The sequence below is a fragment of the Chrysochloris asiatica genome, unplaced genomic scaffold, assembly GCF_000296735.1.
Source record: "Chrysochloris asiatica unplaced genomic scaffold, ChrAsi1.0 scaffold00117, whole genome shotgun sequence".
Taxonomy (NCBI): domain Eukaryota; kingdom Metazoa; phylum Chordata; class Mammalia; order Afrosoricida; family Chrysochloridae; genus Chrysochloris; species Chrysochloris asiatica.
The window spans coordinates 7,820,084-7,835,635 of NW_006408635.1; the positions used below are offsets into that span (position 1 = coordinate 7,820,084).

The following is a 15,552-nucleotide window of genomic DNA, read 5'->3' on the forward strand; positions in this document are numbered from 1 at the left end:
CTTTCTCCCGCGGAGCGGCTGGTAGTTTCGAACCGCTGACCTTAAGGTTCGCAGCCCGATTCGTAACCACTACGCTACCAGAGCTCCTTCTGCTCTTCAATACATATATATATATATATATATATATGTAGAGAGAGAAAGAGAGAGAGAGTGAGTCCTGGTGTGGTGCTGTGAGTTAATGCGCCAGACTGCAAAGCCGTGGTTTTGAACTGCAAGGTCAGTGGTTCAAGCTCACCAGCTGCTTCTTGGTTACCCTATACAGGGTTGCTATGAGTCGGAACCCACTCGACAGCACTTTACAACAACAACAACATATATATTGTTGTTAAGTGCCGTCGGGTCAGTTCCAACAAAGCAGCCTAGTATAGGGTTTCTGAGGAGCAGCTGGTGGGTTTGAACCTCTGACCATGCAGTTAGCAGTCCAGTGCTTATCCTACAGTGCCACACCAGAACTATTTATATACTTTGTTTTCTGAATTTTTGTTTTTCAAAGAATAATCAGACAGTAGAATAAATTATATAATCAGAAAATGTAAGAAATCTTCTATTTTGGTGGTAAAGTTAAAGACTCATGTGGAAAATGAAAATCGTTCACTTCATTAGCCATGAAGTTGCAGCCCCTTGTGAACTGGACCTTGCAGGTCTGTGTGAAGTGTGACAGTCCCTAGCTCGGACACTCAGGCCACCATTGTAGTGGGTGGCAGTGTAGCCAATGGGAAGGCATCACTGGGATTGACAGATGTGAGTTTGTTGAGTCGACACTCCACCAAGCTCAGTGCCCTCCTGTGTGTTCCGGCCTCTCAGACCTCTGCAGAGCCTGGCAGCATGCCTGTTCCTGTGTAAGGAAGGTGTCCGAGCTGGGGACTGTCACACTCCCATTTCCCCTTTCTTTTGTAGAAACTTCTGTTCAGACGAGCTTTCCCATGACTGTTAAAGTTGACGGCGTAGCTCCAGGTGGACATGTAAGGTTCATTCATAACAAAGTCCACAATCGGACCAGGACCCTCACCTGTGCTGGGGTAAGTGCTTGTGAAAGTTCCCTGCTTCCTCCTCATGCTGTACATTCACAGATGGCGTCCTGGCTGTCGGCTGTGTGGGCAGAGCTCGGTAAGACACTACTTCGTAAGCAAATCGAGTCTTACCAGTGATGGTGTGAGCGCTCACATGAATTCATTCCCTGAGGCCCCCAGAGATTCTTCCAGAGTTCTGCATGTATGCATGTACACCGACACACACACACACACACACACACACACACACACACACACACACACACACCCCTCCCCCCACCCCACCCCTGAGCAAATGTTTTCCCTTTTGTTGAACACACTGCCTTGCGAGTCCTTTAACTGGATGCCTGCAGTTACGGTCAGCTGTGTTCTGTGGCCTCTGCCTAGGGAGTCCTAGTCAGGGACCTGGAGAGCTCCCCGGAAGGTCCACCCTGTGACATCAGGATGAGAAAAGTCACATCACAGGCCAGCAAGTGTGTTGGTTCTGTGACTGGGCATCCAAGCTCTGTCCACCCCTTCACACAGGAAGGAGAAGTGACTACGAGAGCTCCGTGTACCCAAGAAAAACAGAGACCTAGGAAAGTGAGAGCCTCCTGGGGACAGGCAGCTCTGCTGGATGGGGGAGCTCCAGGCAGGGTGTCTGGAATGGACGAGGGGGCTTCAAAACATTCTTGGACGCCCCTTGTTTCTTTGCTGGTGCTGCTGTTTCCCAGATGGAGGTGTCAAAACCGGGGCCATTCATCACCCCGGTTGTCCCTGGTCTGAGTAGCGTTTGCCCGAGTGTAGAATGTTGTTGTTGTTATGTGCCATGGAGTCGGTTCCTGCTCATAGCCACCCTGTACAGGGTTTCCGAGGCTGTACATCTTTACAGGAGCAGAAAGCCTCATCTTTCTCCTGCAGAACAGCTGGTAGTTTCAAACTGCTGGCCTTGCGGCTTGCAGCCCGATTCGTAACCACTGCGCTACCACAGCTCTTTGAGTGTAGAATGGTCAGTTGTAAAACTGGATGTGTCAGGCAGACTGGGATGAGTTGGTTGCCTACCTAAAGCTTTTGCTTCACACAGCCCCTTGAACGTTCCTATGTGCCCTGGCCTCACATGCCTGGTCCTTGGAGCTCAGTCCATTGGTCATCACGGCTTCCCTTCCCCCACCCATGGTGACCCTGCTTGGTTTCTCCCATCAGCTCCTTGGAGACTTCTCCTCTCCCCCTCCCCACTGTCGACACTCCCAGTCCCTGCAGGGAGCCCTTTCCACGCTCTCTTGTGAGTCGGTTCTGTTTCAGTTTTCTGTACTGTTTCCTTTTATTGTCACTGCCTATAAATCAGAGTTTTACTTGTCTTTGTGAACTGGCTTAAGAATCATAAAATCAGCAAATTACACCATTGTATGTTGTTGTTTTTAAGTGCCATCGTGTCAGTTCCGACTCTCCAGGGAGCGGCTGGTGTGTTTGAACCACCACCTTACTTTCTATCCAGCACAAAGTGCTTCTCAATGCAGCACAGGTGTCTGCGGAGGTGAAGCTGTTGGCCGGTATTGGGTCAAGTACCCGGCCGCCCCTCTCTGCACCGGCTTGAGGACAGAAAAGACAGAAGGCAGATGGTTCTGTTTAGACCAGGGCTGAATCTGCACATGTCCTGAAGGCTGGCGGTCAGAACCCCTGGGGGAGACCCCACAGCTCAACTACTTGTCCCTTAGACGCTGCACTGTGGGCTGGAGAGGGGTCTGAGACCAGTAGGAACATGTGTCAGTTTGCTGGGCCAGCCGGCCCTGGGGAATGCTGCTTCAGAGCAGGCTGGGGCTGCGTGCGTGCGTATGTTTTCAGTTTTATTTATTTTTGTTGTAGAGAATATGAGCAGCTCAAGTTTCTCCTGTGCAGCGCATGGTGCCGTGCTTGGAGTTGTGTAACTGCTCACCACTCTCCTCCTTTTCTGACCGGTTCCTCCCCCGTGAACACAAACACGTCATTCCTAAAGTTCCTGTCTGATCTTTCAGCTACTGTTGTCCATTTGATCCCAAATAGTTCTGGAAACAGCACAGTGCCCAAGGCAGACATCCTTTCCTGTGAAGCTAAACTATTGCTTAGAGTTTCTAAGACTTCAGGGGATGTTTTCTTTGTTGGGTTGAAGATGATCTCAGGGCAGTAGTTTTAGGGTTCAGCCAGTCTGTGTTGCTTCAAAAACTCTGGATTCCAAGTGAATCTGAGATTGTTTCGCACTCGGGTTTCTGGAGCGTTTACCTGGTGGTCTTTCTGCTGTCCTAACACTCTTGGCACCCCATGTGTCTCTCCTGTGTTTTCCCTCTTATCCCTCACATTAACCCCCTTCCTACCAGTCACCCTCAAAACCCAGTTCTCTTCTTTGCCTGACCTCAGACATTCCACTTGGGAACCTTCAAGCTGAAAGGCAGCCTCTGGTACTTTTCATTCCAAACTGATGGGGCTTCTTTCAGCCCGTTCAGAGCCAAGCCTTCACAGGTGCCACCCGGACACGGCAGGCTGGCTGCTTGTTGAGGGCAGAGGTTGGACTTGGTTGTGGCCTAGGAGAGTGGGGAGGATTCTGGGGCTCAGGTGTGTGGGGTGGTGACTGCCGGTGTGTGTGCGGACAGGCAGTCCCGCATCTGCATCCTGGAGTGAGGCTTCCTCCTGGCCCCTCTGAGAGGGTCTGAATAAAGTCGAGGCACCTGGCAGATAAGTAAGCACTATGTCTATGTGATCATACTAGCTGTTCCACACACCTGTCCCCGAACACAGATTCGGAATGTGGGGGCAGGAGGCTGAGTGTGGACACTGGCAAGCTGACGGGGAGAGATTTGAGGGTGTGGTTACTGACAGGGAGAAAGAGCAGTTTGTTGTGCTCACTCTGCCTTGTCAACAGCCATGGCACAAGGGCCCTGGACACAGACTCGGGCCGCAGTCTCATGTGTGGTGTCCTGGCTGACATTCCTTCCGCTGTCAGGTGCTGTCCAGCTGGACAGAGCACACCACTGTCCCTTCCTGAGCCTCTCTCACAGTTGTCGTTGTGTCTGTGCCTGTGGGTGTTGTCACTGTCCCTTCCTAAGCCGCCCTCACATTTGTCGTTGTGTCTGCACCTGTGGGTGTTGTCACTCTCAGGCCATCTCATTGGGGTCTTGCTCTTTGGTCACTGACCCTCTGCTTAGTGTCCTTCTCTAGGGGCTGGTCCCTCCTGATAACATGTCCAAAGTCCATGAGAAGTCTCACCCTCCTCCCTTCTAAGGAGAACTCTGGCTGTTCTCCTTCCAAGACAGATTTGTTTGTTCTTCCGGCAGTCCGTGGCATATTCAATATTCTTTGCCAACACCATAGTTCAAAGACGTCAGTTCTTCCCGGTCTTCCTTATTCACTGTTCACCTTTCACATGCATATAAAGCGATTGAAAATCCATGGTTTGGGTCAGGCACAGAAATGGCAGATCTGTATTAGCATTTTAATGATTTTCTACTGGTGACATGAATTTGAATCACCTGAAGTAAAAAGATTTCTAGTAATGATGAACCATAAATATTTGTTTCCAAAAATAGCCATTTGGTGCTTGCTTTCTAGGAACTGTTTTGGCTGGTATCAGAATTGTTCTGGGCTCTTTGGCAAGTTCCCTGGGGGTGTTGGGGTCTGAGCATCTGTCACTGGTATGTGGTGGGGGAGCCGCTCTTGCTGGCTGGGAGTGAGAGCACTGTGTGCCGTGTGTGTTTACAGAAATGTGCAGAGATTATTGTGGCTCACCTCGGCTACCTGAATTATACGCAGTACACCGTGGTGGTGGGGTTTGAACACCTGAAGCTGCACATCAAGGAGATGAACTTTACAGTGAGTATCCCACCTGCCAGCAGGTGTTTCCACGGCTCCAGCTTTCACTCCCATTCTTCTGTTGAATTATTGAAATCAATCTCAGCTTCTAATTCATGTTATTTTTGGACTATGGAAAGCTTGTAAAGCATAGAATCAAGATTAGCTAGAAGGAACAGTAGAGAAGCCAGGCAACTTGAGTGGCATTCTGGGATTTAGGAGAGGGAGCGTTGTTGGATGGAGACTGTGGCCCCTGGTAACTCTCCTGGTCTGAAACTGAACTCACCTGGTGGCTCAGTTTTCAGGCGAACCGTAGATGGGAATGTAAGGGAAACACTGTAGAAGAACCAACCATTTGGGATTCAGAAGGTTAGGAAAGGAGGCGGACGGGAAACAGGAAGCCCAGGGCAGGAGTGGGATGAGGGCTGTGCAGTCAGTGAGATGAAAGTAAATGCATTTGTACTGCTGAGTGGAAAACGGATGATCTGCTCTGTGAAACCACACCTGATCCACAAGAAAACATGTTTTTTTTTTAAAAAAGGAGGAGCCTGGAGCAGTGCCTGTTGAGGGCAGTTTGGGTGTTTTCAGGCTCACCCTTCTTTGAAGGCGGACATACTGGCAATGGTGCACTCATTCCGGGTGCTCTCCCCCCCCCCCCCCGCCTCGCCAACTGAGCTCCAACCGCGAGACCCTCCTATCTCTGTTCTTTTTGGAAATTGTTTTACTGTGTTGCATGTATATAACGAAACATTTGTCGGTTCACCACTTTTTTGTACGTGCCCCCCTCTGTGACATGGGCGAGGTCATCATGCTGTGTGTTCAAGTGATCCCACCCCCATATCAGAAGCTCAGGTCCCCAAAGCCGGGGTCCCCTCCCTGCTGAGAAAGTCGTGAGCTGCTTACAAAGCAGTATAGCTAACACAGACCACACTGACACACTGACCTGTCAAGGGGAGAAACGCGCCTGAATTACAGATGCGGCTGTTCTCAAAAACTGTCTAGAGGACACTGTCGTTCGGTTTCCTCTGTTCCCTCTAACAGACATTCGTAGAACCTTTATAACTAAAAGAGGAAGTGATTAAAAATAACAGTCCTGAGACAGCAAGGGACGCTGCAGGTCCGCAGCCACTGGTTTCTCTGGAATAGTAGGCGGCTGAGGAGCCACCGAACTGCTCCTGCTGTGTAGAGATGCGTTGGGAAATTAGGTTAAAAAAGCAAACACCAAAGAAACATAACCCACTGCCATCGAGTCTTTATAGGAGCAGAAAGCCTCTCTTTCTACCTCGGCGTTGCTGGTGGGTTTGAACTGCCCATTTTGCAGTTAGCAGTCCAGTGCTTATCCTACAGAGCCACCAGGGCTACAAGAAATGAGGTTGCCTATGTAAAGTGCCCTCTGTGGTTTGTAAAGTGGCTGTTGGAGGCCTCATCCCAGCCTCCCTGCGGAAAGCCTTGGCTGATTGGTACGGCGGCTTCTGTGCGAGAGGCAGTGCTGAGACTCAGTGCTCTTCCCTGGTGGGAAGGTCAGAGTACACCAAACTCTCTACCGCAGTAAGCCCCAACATCTAGCTGTAGGCAGCTGGTGTAAAATGATCAGCCTTCATGCTTTATTTTCTTCTCAAAGGAAAAAAACCCCAAACTATAAGAAATGCTTTATCTAATCTGGCTTTTCATTGTAAGCTGCCTTTAGACTTCTGTGGATGGGAAATTAGGTGACGTGACTAGATACAGCTTTGAAAATATTCTAGCGCTACTACACACACACATATTGTTGTTGTGAAGTGCTGTGGAGTCGGTTCTGACTCATAGCAATGCTGTTATAGGGTTTCTGAGGAGCGGCTGGATGGTTTGAACTGCTGACCTTGCTTTAGCATTCCTACAGCACCACACCAGGACTCCACACACACACTGTTGCAGTTGTTAAATGCTGTCAAGTTGGTTTTTGAGGAAGGCTAGTGGGTTTGAACCCCTGACCATGTGGTTAACAGTCCAGTGCTAACACTGCAGCACCACACCAGGACTGACCCCCAACACACACACACACACACACACACACACGACAAAGATGGAAAATGCCAAGTGCTGGCCAGGATGTAGGTGCTCTCGCACCCTGCTTGTGAAGTAAGCATGACTGCTCACCCAAAGATGCATGCTGAGGATGTGTAGCAGCATGTACTTAATGGCCCCAAACTGCAAACTACCCACTTTCAGGGGAGCGACTGCCTACATTTGGTCTGTTCCTAGCTTAGGAAGTCGGATCGCCCCCCCGAGTGCCACATCACAGTGGCACTCAGGAGCGTCATGGTGAGAGATGCACTCAGGGACATGATGGTCCCCAGTGTGAGTCTAGGTTCGTAAATCACAGACGCTGGCCTGATGGAGCCAGGTGGTTGGATCACGGCCAAGTGTGATCTTGCTCATCAGAAAGGGCAGGGCTGCTGGGATTCCCGCCCAGATGCCGTGACTCATGTGCCCTCAGGAGAGATACATTTAAAAAACTTGAGCTCTCAATAAAACTTTCCATCATTGTCCAAAAAAAAAGCCAAAACCAGAAACCATAAAACCCAGAGCCCAGTGGGACGCCGCCTTCTCAGCCACAGCCATTTGCTTGCGCAATCCCGGCCACTTCCACAGATTTGTTTGTGGCTGTTCTGACAGAATCGAACTTTCCGAGGGTACAACAGTATTCTCTTTTCACTGTGACTTTAAGCACATTTTATCGTTTTTTCCTGGTGGTGGTACTTCTTTTTTCCCCTTGTGGGTTGTGTCTGTGTCTTAAGGGACTGGACCGACCTTTTTTCTGTTTGAGTACAATGTTCACACCAGTTAGTGGCCTGTGATCACTGCTTAGTCTACAGATTGTGGTGACTCTGTAAGATAAGCACTGGACTGAGAGCCACCATGTTGGTGGTTTGAGCCCAGCAGCCACTCTGAAGGAGAAAGACGAGGCCTTCTGCTCCTGCAAAGATGTGCAGCCTCAGAAACCCTACACAAGCTTGCTATGAGATGGAAGCGACTTGACAGTCCTTAGCAACAGTAGCTGCTGTGATCGTAATGACAGGATGACGGACGGACCACAATGTCTGCGGCTGTGGTTAGCGTCATGGCTGAACCTTGGGCTCTTTGCCAGGCATCATCTTGTTGAAACGTCATGCTAACTCTACAGCATAAGTTATATCACACCCAGTTCATGGAGAAGAAACAGGAAATGGAACAGCTGGTATTTGAACCCAGTTCTCCGACATCAGAACTTTTGATGTCCGCTTTCTTATAACATTAATTGTTAACTATTGATTTTTGCGTAGCAATTTCACAGAGGTGTCATTGAGGCCCAGTAACACACACATGCCCAGGAAGCCATCACCGTTACCTAGATGACATACCAGCACACATTTCCTCGTGCCCTTCTCACCTCCAGGCTGCCGCTACTCTCCTTGCTATTTCGTGGTGGGGGAGTGGGGGCAGGGGGTGATGCTCCTATGGTATTTGCAATGAACGAAGGACTCTGTTGTGTGACTCTCGCACCCCTATTTTGGGTTAGACAGTTTAGGCTGTGTTCCTGGTCTAGTCCTTTCTCTGCTGAGTGGTAATGCCCCACTGGGTAGGCACAGCCAGTATCCACTCCCCTGTTGATGGACATTTGGACCACAGTGTTGTCTTTGGACGTGTGCTTTCATCTCCCTTGGGGTAACACACCCAGGTGGTTGGCTACGTTTACTTTTAAGAACCTGCCAGGTGTTCTTCTCTGTGGTTGGGTCATTTCACAAACCCTGCAGTGTCTGAAGGTCCCTGGCCTAGGACGCTGCAGGGCTCTGGGTCTGGTCTCTTGTCTGCCCTTCCAGCCTTGCGTGGCAGCCTCTGCTCGAGTGAGTGGAAGCCATGCCGTCAACGTGCCAACTGACGCCCTTCTTGGCAGTTTTACTCCGAGGGTTCAAGTTCCTGTTACTATATTTTACCTACACTTTCATGTTGTTGTTAAAGAGCTTCTTACTCCCATTTTTTTGTGTAATTCTTTAATTGCTTATTTTCAAAGAAACCAGGTCTTTTTCTAATTGATGAAGTTAATTTTGGGGGACTATAATATCCAAATGTTCTTACTGTGATTATAGGATCATGTATCTGGCAGATTCATCATTGTTGTTGTTAAGTGCCGTCAAATTGGGCCCAACTAACAGCAAACCTATATAGGGTTTCTGAGGAGTGTCTGGTGGGTTTGAACCGCTGATCTTGCAGTTCACAGTCCAGTGCTTATCCTACAATGCCACACCAGGACTCCAGAGTCATCATTAGTATAGGACAATTTAACCACCAGCTAGTTTCAACTCTTGGTAATTAAGACTTATTGTGTGTCGTCTTCTTTAACATAAAGGTGCAAAATTAGAATGAAACAGTAGAAAAGTGTAAGGAAAGAGTATGTTTAAATTATCCATGTCCTCAAGTCTAGAGAGAACTATTAGTAGTATTCTGGTATAGTTCCTCTGAGGCACAGGTGTAGTTTTAAACATCTCAAACCCCCCCGCTTCTGTTTCAGTGGAAGACCTACAACCCTGCCTTTTCCCAGTTGGAAATCTGGTTCCGATTTGTCTTTGTGGTGCTGACCTTCCTTGTCACTGTAAGTACCATTTTTCTGTCAAACTCCGTCAGCATCCCCACAAGGACGAAGCTGGTTGACTTAGTTAGGATCACCGAGGCTGGGCTCATGGGGGAGAGCCGCAGTCACAGCGGGGCTTTTACGATTCATGTCTTCTCTGTCCATGTCGATGCTACAGTGCTGAAAGGACGCAGCCTGGAGGAGCTGGGCCCTTTGAGCAGGACTCTGCCATGTAGTGACGACTCCAGGGCCCTAACTTTGAAGTCATTCTCCTCCTGATTCAGTGGCATCCCATGAATACACACACGGGAAGCTGCCCTCATCGAAGCTCCTTTCTTTGCCTGTGAATGCATACACCTAGGGTTTTATAAACGGGACCTTTCAGTCTTTGCTCTTTTTCTAGAAACACAGGCTTTGGGCTCATTTGGGATCTGAAGTTTATGTTCCAAAGCTCACTGTAACTCTCTGGGGGATGGGGGATGCTTACTTTTAAAACCCAAGACATGCCCACAGACACGCCATCAGGGATGGTGCATGAGTGTCAGTTGAAGAAGGAGGTGTGGAGTGGGACAGAGGCCCTTGGTGCGTGCCTCTGAGGTGGGGCTGTGCTTACTGATGGGGGTGGGCTGCCATGTAGGAGACTGGAGTAGTGACCTCGCCCACTGGCACCCACGGAGTTCCAGAGGATGTGGGTACGTGGTGGGCATGTGAGCAGGTGCTGGTGCTCTGTGGGGTTGACTGAGTGGGAGGGCAGCACAGGTGACAGAGCTCAGGCCAGGCCCAGAGGCCCCAGGTGAACTTAGTGAATGAGTGGAAAGCTGGCATTCATACCTGGTCCATCAAACCCTTGCTTGTTCTTGAAAGATCTCTCGTCTGGAATTCGGCTGCCACATTATGGGGCCCAAAGGGCTGGGACCCAAGGCCCTTCCTTAATATATTCTTAAGCCAGAGAGGAAGGCCTGAAGCTTGTCAGATAACTGGGACTGGACAATGGCCTACCGGGCAAGAGAATCCAGGTGTTGTCTAGAAAGTTATTGCTTCATTTCAGAAACTAAGCCAGGCCTGAAAATCACAAACTGAGCAGTGTTTGAAAGCAGTAGAAGGACCTCTCCCTTGTTTTGCCAACGTTCAACCCAGCGTGAGCCGAGCCCTGGGCTTTTCATCTGGGGCCCCTGGGACCCCTCAGGCTGCTGCTGTGTTTGTGGATGTCACTGTCACCCCAGGAATGGGCCCTGATAGAGGCGCTAGGGCACGCACTTTTTCTTGTAGGGCCGTTAGGTACTTGGTTAAGGAGTCTCAGTGACTCAGCAGGTTAAGCATCGGACCGTTAACTGGAAGATGATGGTTTGAACCCACCAGCTGCTCTGTGGAGTAAGATGAGCAGTCTGCTTCCACTCCAGCCTCAGACACCCTAGGGAGTGTTCTGCTTGGTCCTGTTGGGGCACAATGAGTTGGAATTGACTCAACAGCAGTGAGTTTTGGGGTGCTCTGCTGCTCCCCCATCTCATCATGGTGGTCACTGATGACCTTGGGAGCCAGGGCCTTGTTGACACACAGACCATGGTGCAGCCGGGAGTGTGGGATGGCATGATGTGGAGAGGTGCCCGTAGGGGTAACTGCCTGGCTCTTCTGTAGTGCCTATTTGCTCACTCGCTGCGGAAGTTCTCCATGAGAGACTGGGGGATTGAGCAGAGGTGGATGTCCATACTGCTGCCGCTCCTGCTGCTGTACAATGGTAGGTGCTGCTCGGGGCTGTGACTGTCCTCCTTGGAAGGCAAAAGCAGCTGTGGGGACCCCGTGGAGGAGTGTCTGGTGCCTGCTCTCAGCTCCCTGGGAACTGTTAGAAGCCAGGACCTGCTCTGGCAGGTGAGCTTGGCCTGGCCACAGGCCCTGCAGCCTTGGGATCTGGTGGAACGTGGCCAAGTCACTGTCCATGCTCTTGATCTGCCCAAAGGTGCTTTCTCCTGAGCTGGCAGCTCGGCCTCACCTGCTAGGAGGAGTGCTGCTGAGAGCTAACAGCTGTCTGGGCAACCTGTGGGCAGGTGGCTGGCGTCTGAGAAACAGAATAGTAGCTGCAGCCTCGGGAGGGAGGGGGCACCATGGCTGGAGAGATACAGCTGGAGTGAGGGGTGTCCTGGCTGGAGGGGGTGAAGGTTGAAGGTGTGCTGACACGTTGTTACTTGGAGGAAGGGCCTCCAACAGGGAGAGGAAGGACGGGGCGCCTTGTTAGGGACTGCAAGCCAGAGGCAGGTGGTGTGTTCGTGCTCATGCCCCCATCCCCTGTCCCTGTTCCAGACCCCTTCTTCCCGCTCTCCTTCCTGGTGAACAGCTGGCTCCCAGGCATGCTGGACGACCTCTTCCAGTCATTGTTCCTGTGTGCCCTGTTGCTCTTCTGGCTCTGTGTATACCACGGCATCCGGGTGCAGGTGAGCGCGCCACCCCCACACCTGCTGCTCCACCCAGATAGTGGGCGGCACACCGCACAGACCTCGGGGTCTGTGTCTAATATAGATCGTCAGGGACTGACGGTGGACTAAAGGTATTAATCCCACTTTTATCTCTCTTGCTTTGTTATTGCTTTTCAGGGAGAAAGAAAGTGTTTAACTTTCTATTTGCCTAAGTTCTTTATAGTTGGACTACTATGGTTGGCTTCTGTGACGCTCGGGATATGGCAAACGTGAGTAATTTTCTTGCATGTGAGACGCCAGTTGAGAGGTGTGTGGCAAAGGTAGACACACCTCAGGTCTGACTACAGTCCGTGAAACCTCCCAAAAAGGGATGTCAGTCCCAGGAATCGAGCTGGTGGTGTGGCGGGAACTGAGGAGCTCCGGCTGCCTTCAGTGCAGTCAATGAGTCTACCAGCGTAAGGTGGGAAATGGCAGCCTGCCCTCACCTAAGGCTTCTCCGCTGGAGAGACCAAAACATAGCTGTGGAAATGATGCTCAGGCGGGGGCATCGTCTTCGGTCCCACATCCAGCCAAGGGTTTTGCTTCTCCTTTGACTTCCTCAGTAACCTTCTCAGTCATTAGACCAGCCCCACGGAGTGCTGCTCTTCCTGGCACTTCTGTCCTTCTGGGAGGTGGCACTACAGCAGCCGCCTGTGTGGGAATAGCCCTAGTCACCACACAGGGTCCTTGGAGCATCCCATGTCCGGGTGATGGCACCTGCCAGGCCTAGTGTAATGTTCAGGCTGACTCCTCCTTCCCCAGGCCCATCCCGCCCACCTCACCCCCATTGCCTGTTTGCATTCTGAAATGAATTCAGCTTCACAGCTCCTTCCTTTGTGTGCTCCCCACTCCTGGTGCCCCAGTGGGTGTGCCATGAAAAGGGTGGCAAACAGCGCTCACAACTGTGCAGTCATCAGAGCAGCCAAGACTCACTGCTGCCAATTCTGACTCCCAGCGAACGGTCTGCAGTCCAGAGTGGACTGCCCTGTGTTTTCTGAGGCTGTCCATCTTCTCTCTGGGGTCCAGCTGCCAGATTTCAGTTAGTAGTCCAGTACTTAGCCCACTGCACTATCAGAGCTCCTTGCCAGAGAAACATTGTCTTGTTGTTTTCGAACAAAAAATGCTGCGGACCATGACCAGACGGCTAGGTTAGGAATATCATATGCACTGCAAATGGGAAATTAATGACTTTGCATATATTTAGAGTTGCTTTTTAAAAACCTTCTACCGTTAATTAGTAAGTAGTGTATGCTCAAGGATTATATATATATATATATATGTTGTTAAGTGTTGTGGAGTCGATTCCGACCCATAGCGACCCTGTACAGAATTTTCGAGGCTATAAATCTATACGGGAGCAGAAAACCTCATCTTTCTCCTGCGGAACAGCTGGTAGTTTTGAACTGCTGACCATGAGGTTAGCAGCCCAATTCGTAACCATTACGCTACCAGAGCTCTTTATATTTATATGTATGTACATATATTATATGTAGGAGTCCTGGTGTGGCGCTGTGGGTTAATGCGCCAGACTGCAAAGCTGTTTGAACTGCAAGGTTGGCGGTTCAAGCTCACCAGCTGTTCCATGGAAACCTTATCCAGGATCGCTATGGGTTGGAACCAACTCGATGGCACTTAACAACAACACATATATATGTGTATGTATATATGTATATTTAAAGTCAGGTGAGAAAAATCATAAAATAAAAAGTAAAGCCATATTAATATATAATTTTTTTCAAAAAATCATTTTTTCAGAGTTAATGAATTACATGATCCAATGTACCAGTATCGAGTTGACACAGGAAATTTTCAGGTAAGGATAATTAAGATTTTTTTTAATGTTTTATAAAAATGACTGAGTTTTGTGACCTCACTTGCTAACAGGCTATTGGGAAGGATTATACAGAATGTTGCCAGATAGAAGAATGGCAGACTTTGGAACTGCCTGATACAGAATTCAGGAGAATGATATTGAGGTGCATCCAGATGTTCCACAGAAAGGTCAAGGAAAATAAGAAATAAGTCAGAAAAATGCTACAGGAACAGTCAAACAAAACAGATATAGCATTGGAGATGATACAAAATCTGCAAAAAGAGATCCAGATGATCAGTGCTAAAATACTTGAAATGGACAATACTCTGAAAAGGCGAAGGAGTAGAATTGATGCAATAGAAGCCAGAATCAATGAGATGGAAGACAAATCTCTCAATACTGCTAAGATAGAAGAACAAGCAGACAACAGAATGAGAAAATCTGAAGAAAGCCTAAGATTTGTGTGGGACAACATGAAGAAGAATCATCTATGGGTGATTGGAGTGATAGAACAGGAAGAATAAAAATAAAAACAAGACAGAAGAAGTAGTCAAAGAACTGCTGGAAGAAAGTTTCCCTAACATCTTGAAAGACAAGAAGATAAGCATTCAAGCTGAGCAAATCCCAGGCAGGTTAGAACCCAAAATAAAATCACCAAGACATCTCATAATTAGACTCTCCAAAAATCAAAGATAAGAAAAGAATCCTGAAAGCAGATAGGGAAAAAAGAAATGCTACCTACAAAGGCAAACCAATAAGATTAAGCTCTGATTTCTCAGTAGGAACCATGCAGGCAAAAAGGCAATGGGAAGGCATATACAAATCTCTGAAAGAAAAAAAATTATCAAGAATCTTATACCCAGCAAATTGTCAATCACATATGAAGATGAAATCAGAACATTCCATAATAAACAGAAATTAAGAGATTTTGTGAAAGCCAAGTCATTACTTCAAAACATACTAAAGGGAGTTCTTTGGTCTGAGAACCAATAAGAGCAGACAACAATCAGAGATTGACATACATGGCAATACTACCTGGAACTCAGTTGCGAGATGGAAGAGTCCAGAGCAAAACAAAGCTACAAGAATGAAATGAGGGGATCTGGGAGGTCAATCTATGATCAAAACAATTATAATGTGAAAGAAGGGAAAAGTAGAGGAACAGAGATCATGTGGTAAGGAGGTCAGGTAGAGTTCAGGATAAAACAGACTGTTATAAAAGGAGGAAGAAATTAATAGACTAATAGGATATTCATACTTTACAACATATCCAGAAAAGAAAAAATCCAAGAAGAACATGGAAATATTAAAACTATGAAGAAATTGACAAGAAAAAGCACACAAACAAAATGAACTCAGCATAGGAAAGCACGCAGAACAAAGAAACCAGCGGCGCCACAGAAAACAAACAGCATAATGACAGCAATGAATGTATACCTAGTGATAATTACACTGAATGTCAATGGACAGAGAGTGGCAGAATGGATACGAAAACGGGTGTCCACAAGAGACACACCTTACATACAAAGACAAATATAGATTACAAATTAAAGGATGGAGAAAAATATACCAAGCTAATTACAATAAAAGACAAGCCAGAGTAGCAATACTAATCTCTGATAAAATAAACTTTAAGACAAAAACCAACAAAAGACACAAAGAAGGACATTATCTCCTGATTAAGTCACCAGTTGAACAAAAGGACATAACTATAGTAAATATCTTTGCTCTCAACAAAAGAGCCCCCCAAATACATAAAGCAAACCCTAATAAAATTGAAGAAAGAAACAGACACATCTACAATAATGGGAGGATTTCATACACCACTTTTGAAAAAGGACAGAATGACCAGATTTCCAAACTCAACAAAGATACAGAGGAACTAAACAACACAGT

General features: G+C 48.2%; 1 protein-coding gene across 1 annotated transcript in view; it reads left to right on the forward strand.

Annotated features, from left to right (window-relative positions):
• TMEM181 (transmembrane protein 181) overlaps positions 1-15,552 on the forward strand; it is a 77,504-nt gene that overhangs the window by 55,069 nt on the left and 6,883 nt on the right. Inside the window, exons 7-13 of the mRNA XM_006868481.1 lie at positions 898-1,019; positions 4,719-4,829; positions 9,337-9,417; positions 11,032-11,131; positions 11,692-11,822; positions 11,982-12,073; positions 13,599-13,656. Coding sequence (XP_006868543.1) covers positions 898-1,019; positions 4,719-4,829; positions 9,337-9,417; positions 11,032-11,131; positions 11,692-11,822; positions 11,982-12,073; positions 13,599-13,656 — 695 coding nt within the window. The remainder of the gene's footprint in view (positions 1-897; positions 1,020-4,718; positions 4,830-9,336; positions 9,418-11,031; positions 11,132-11,691; positions 11,823-11,981; positions 12,074-13,598; positions 13,657-15,552) is intronic.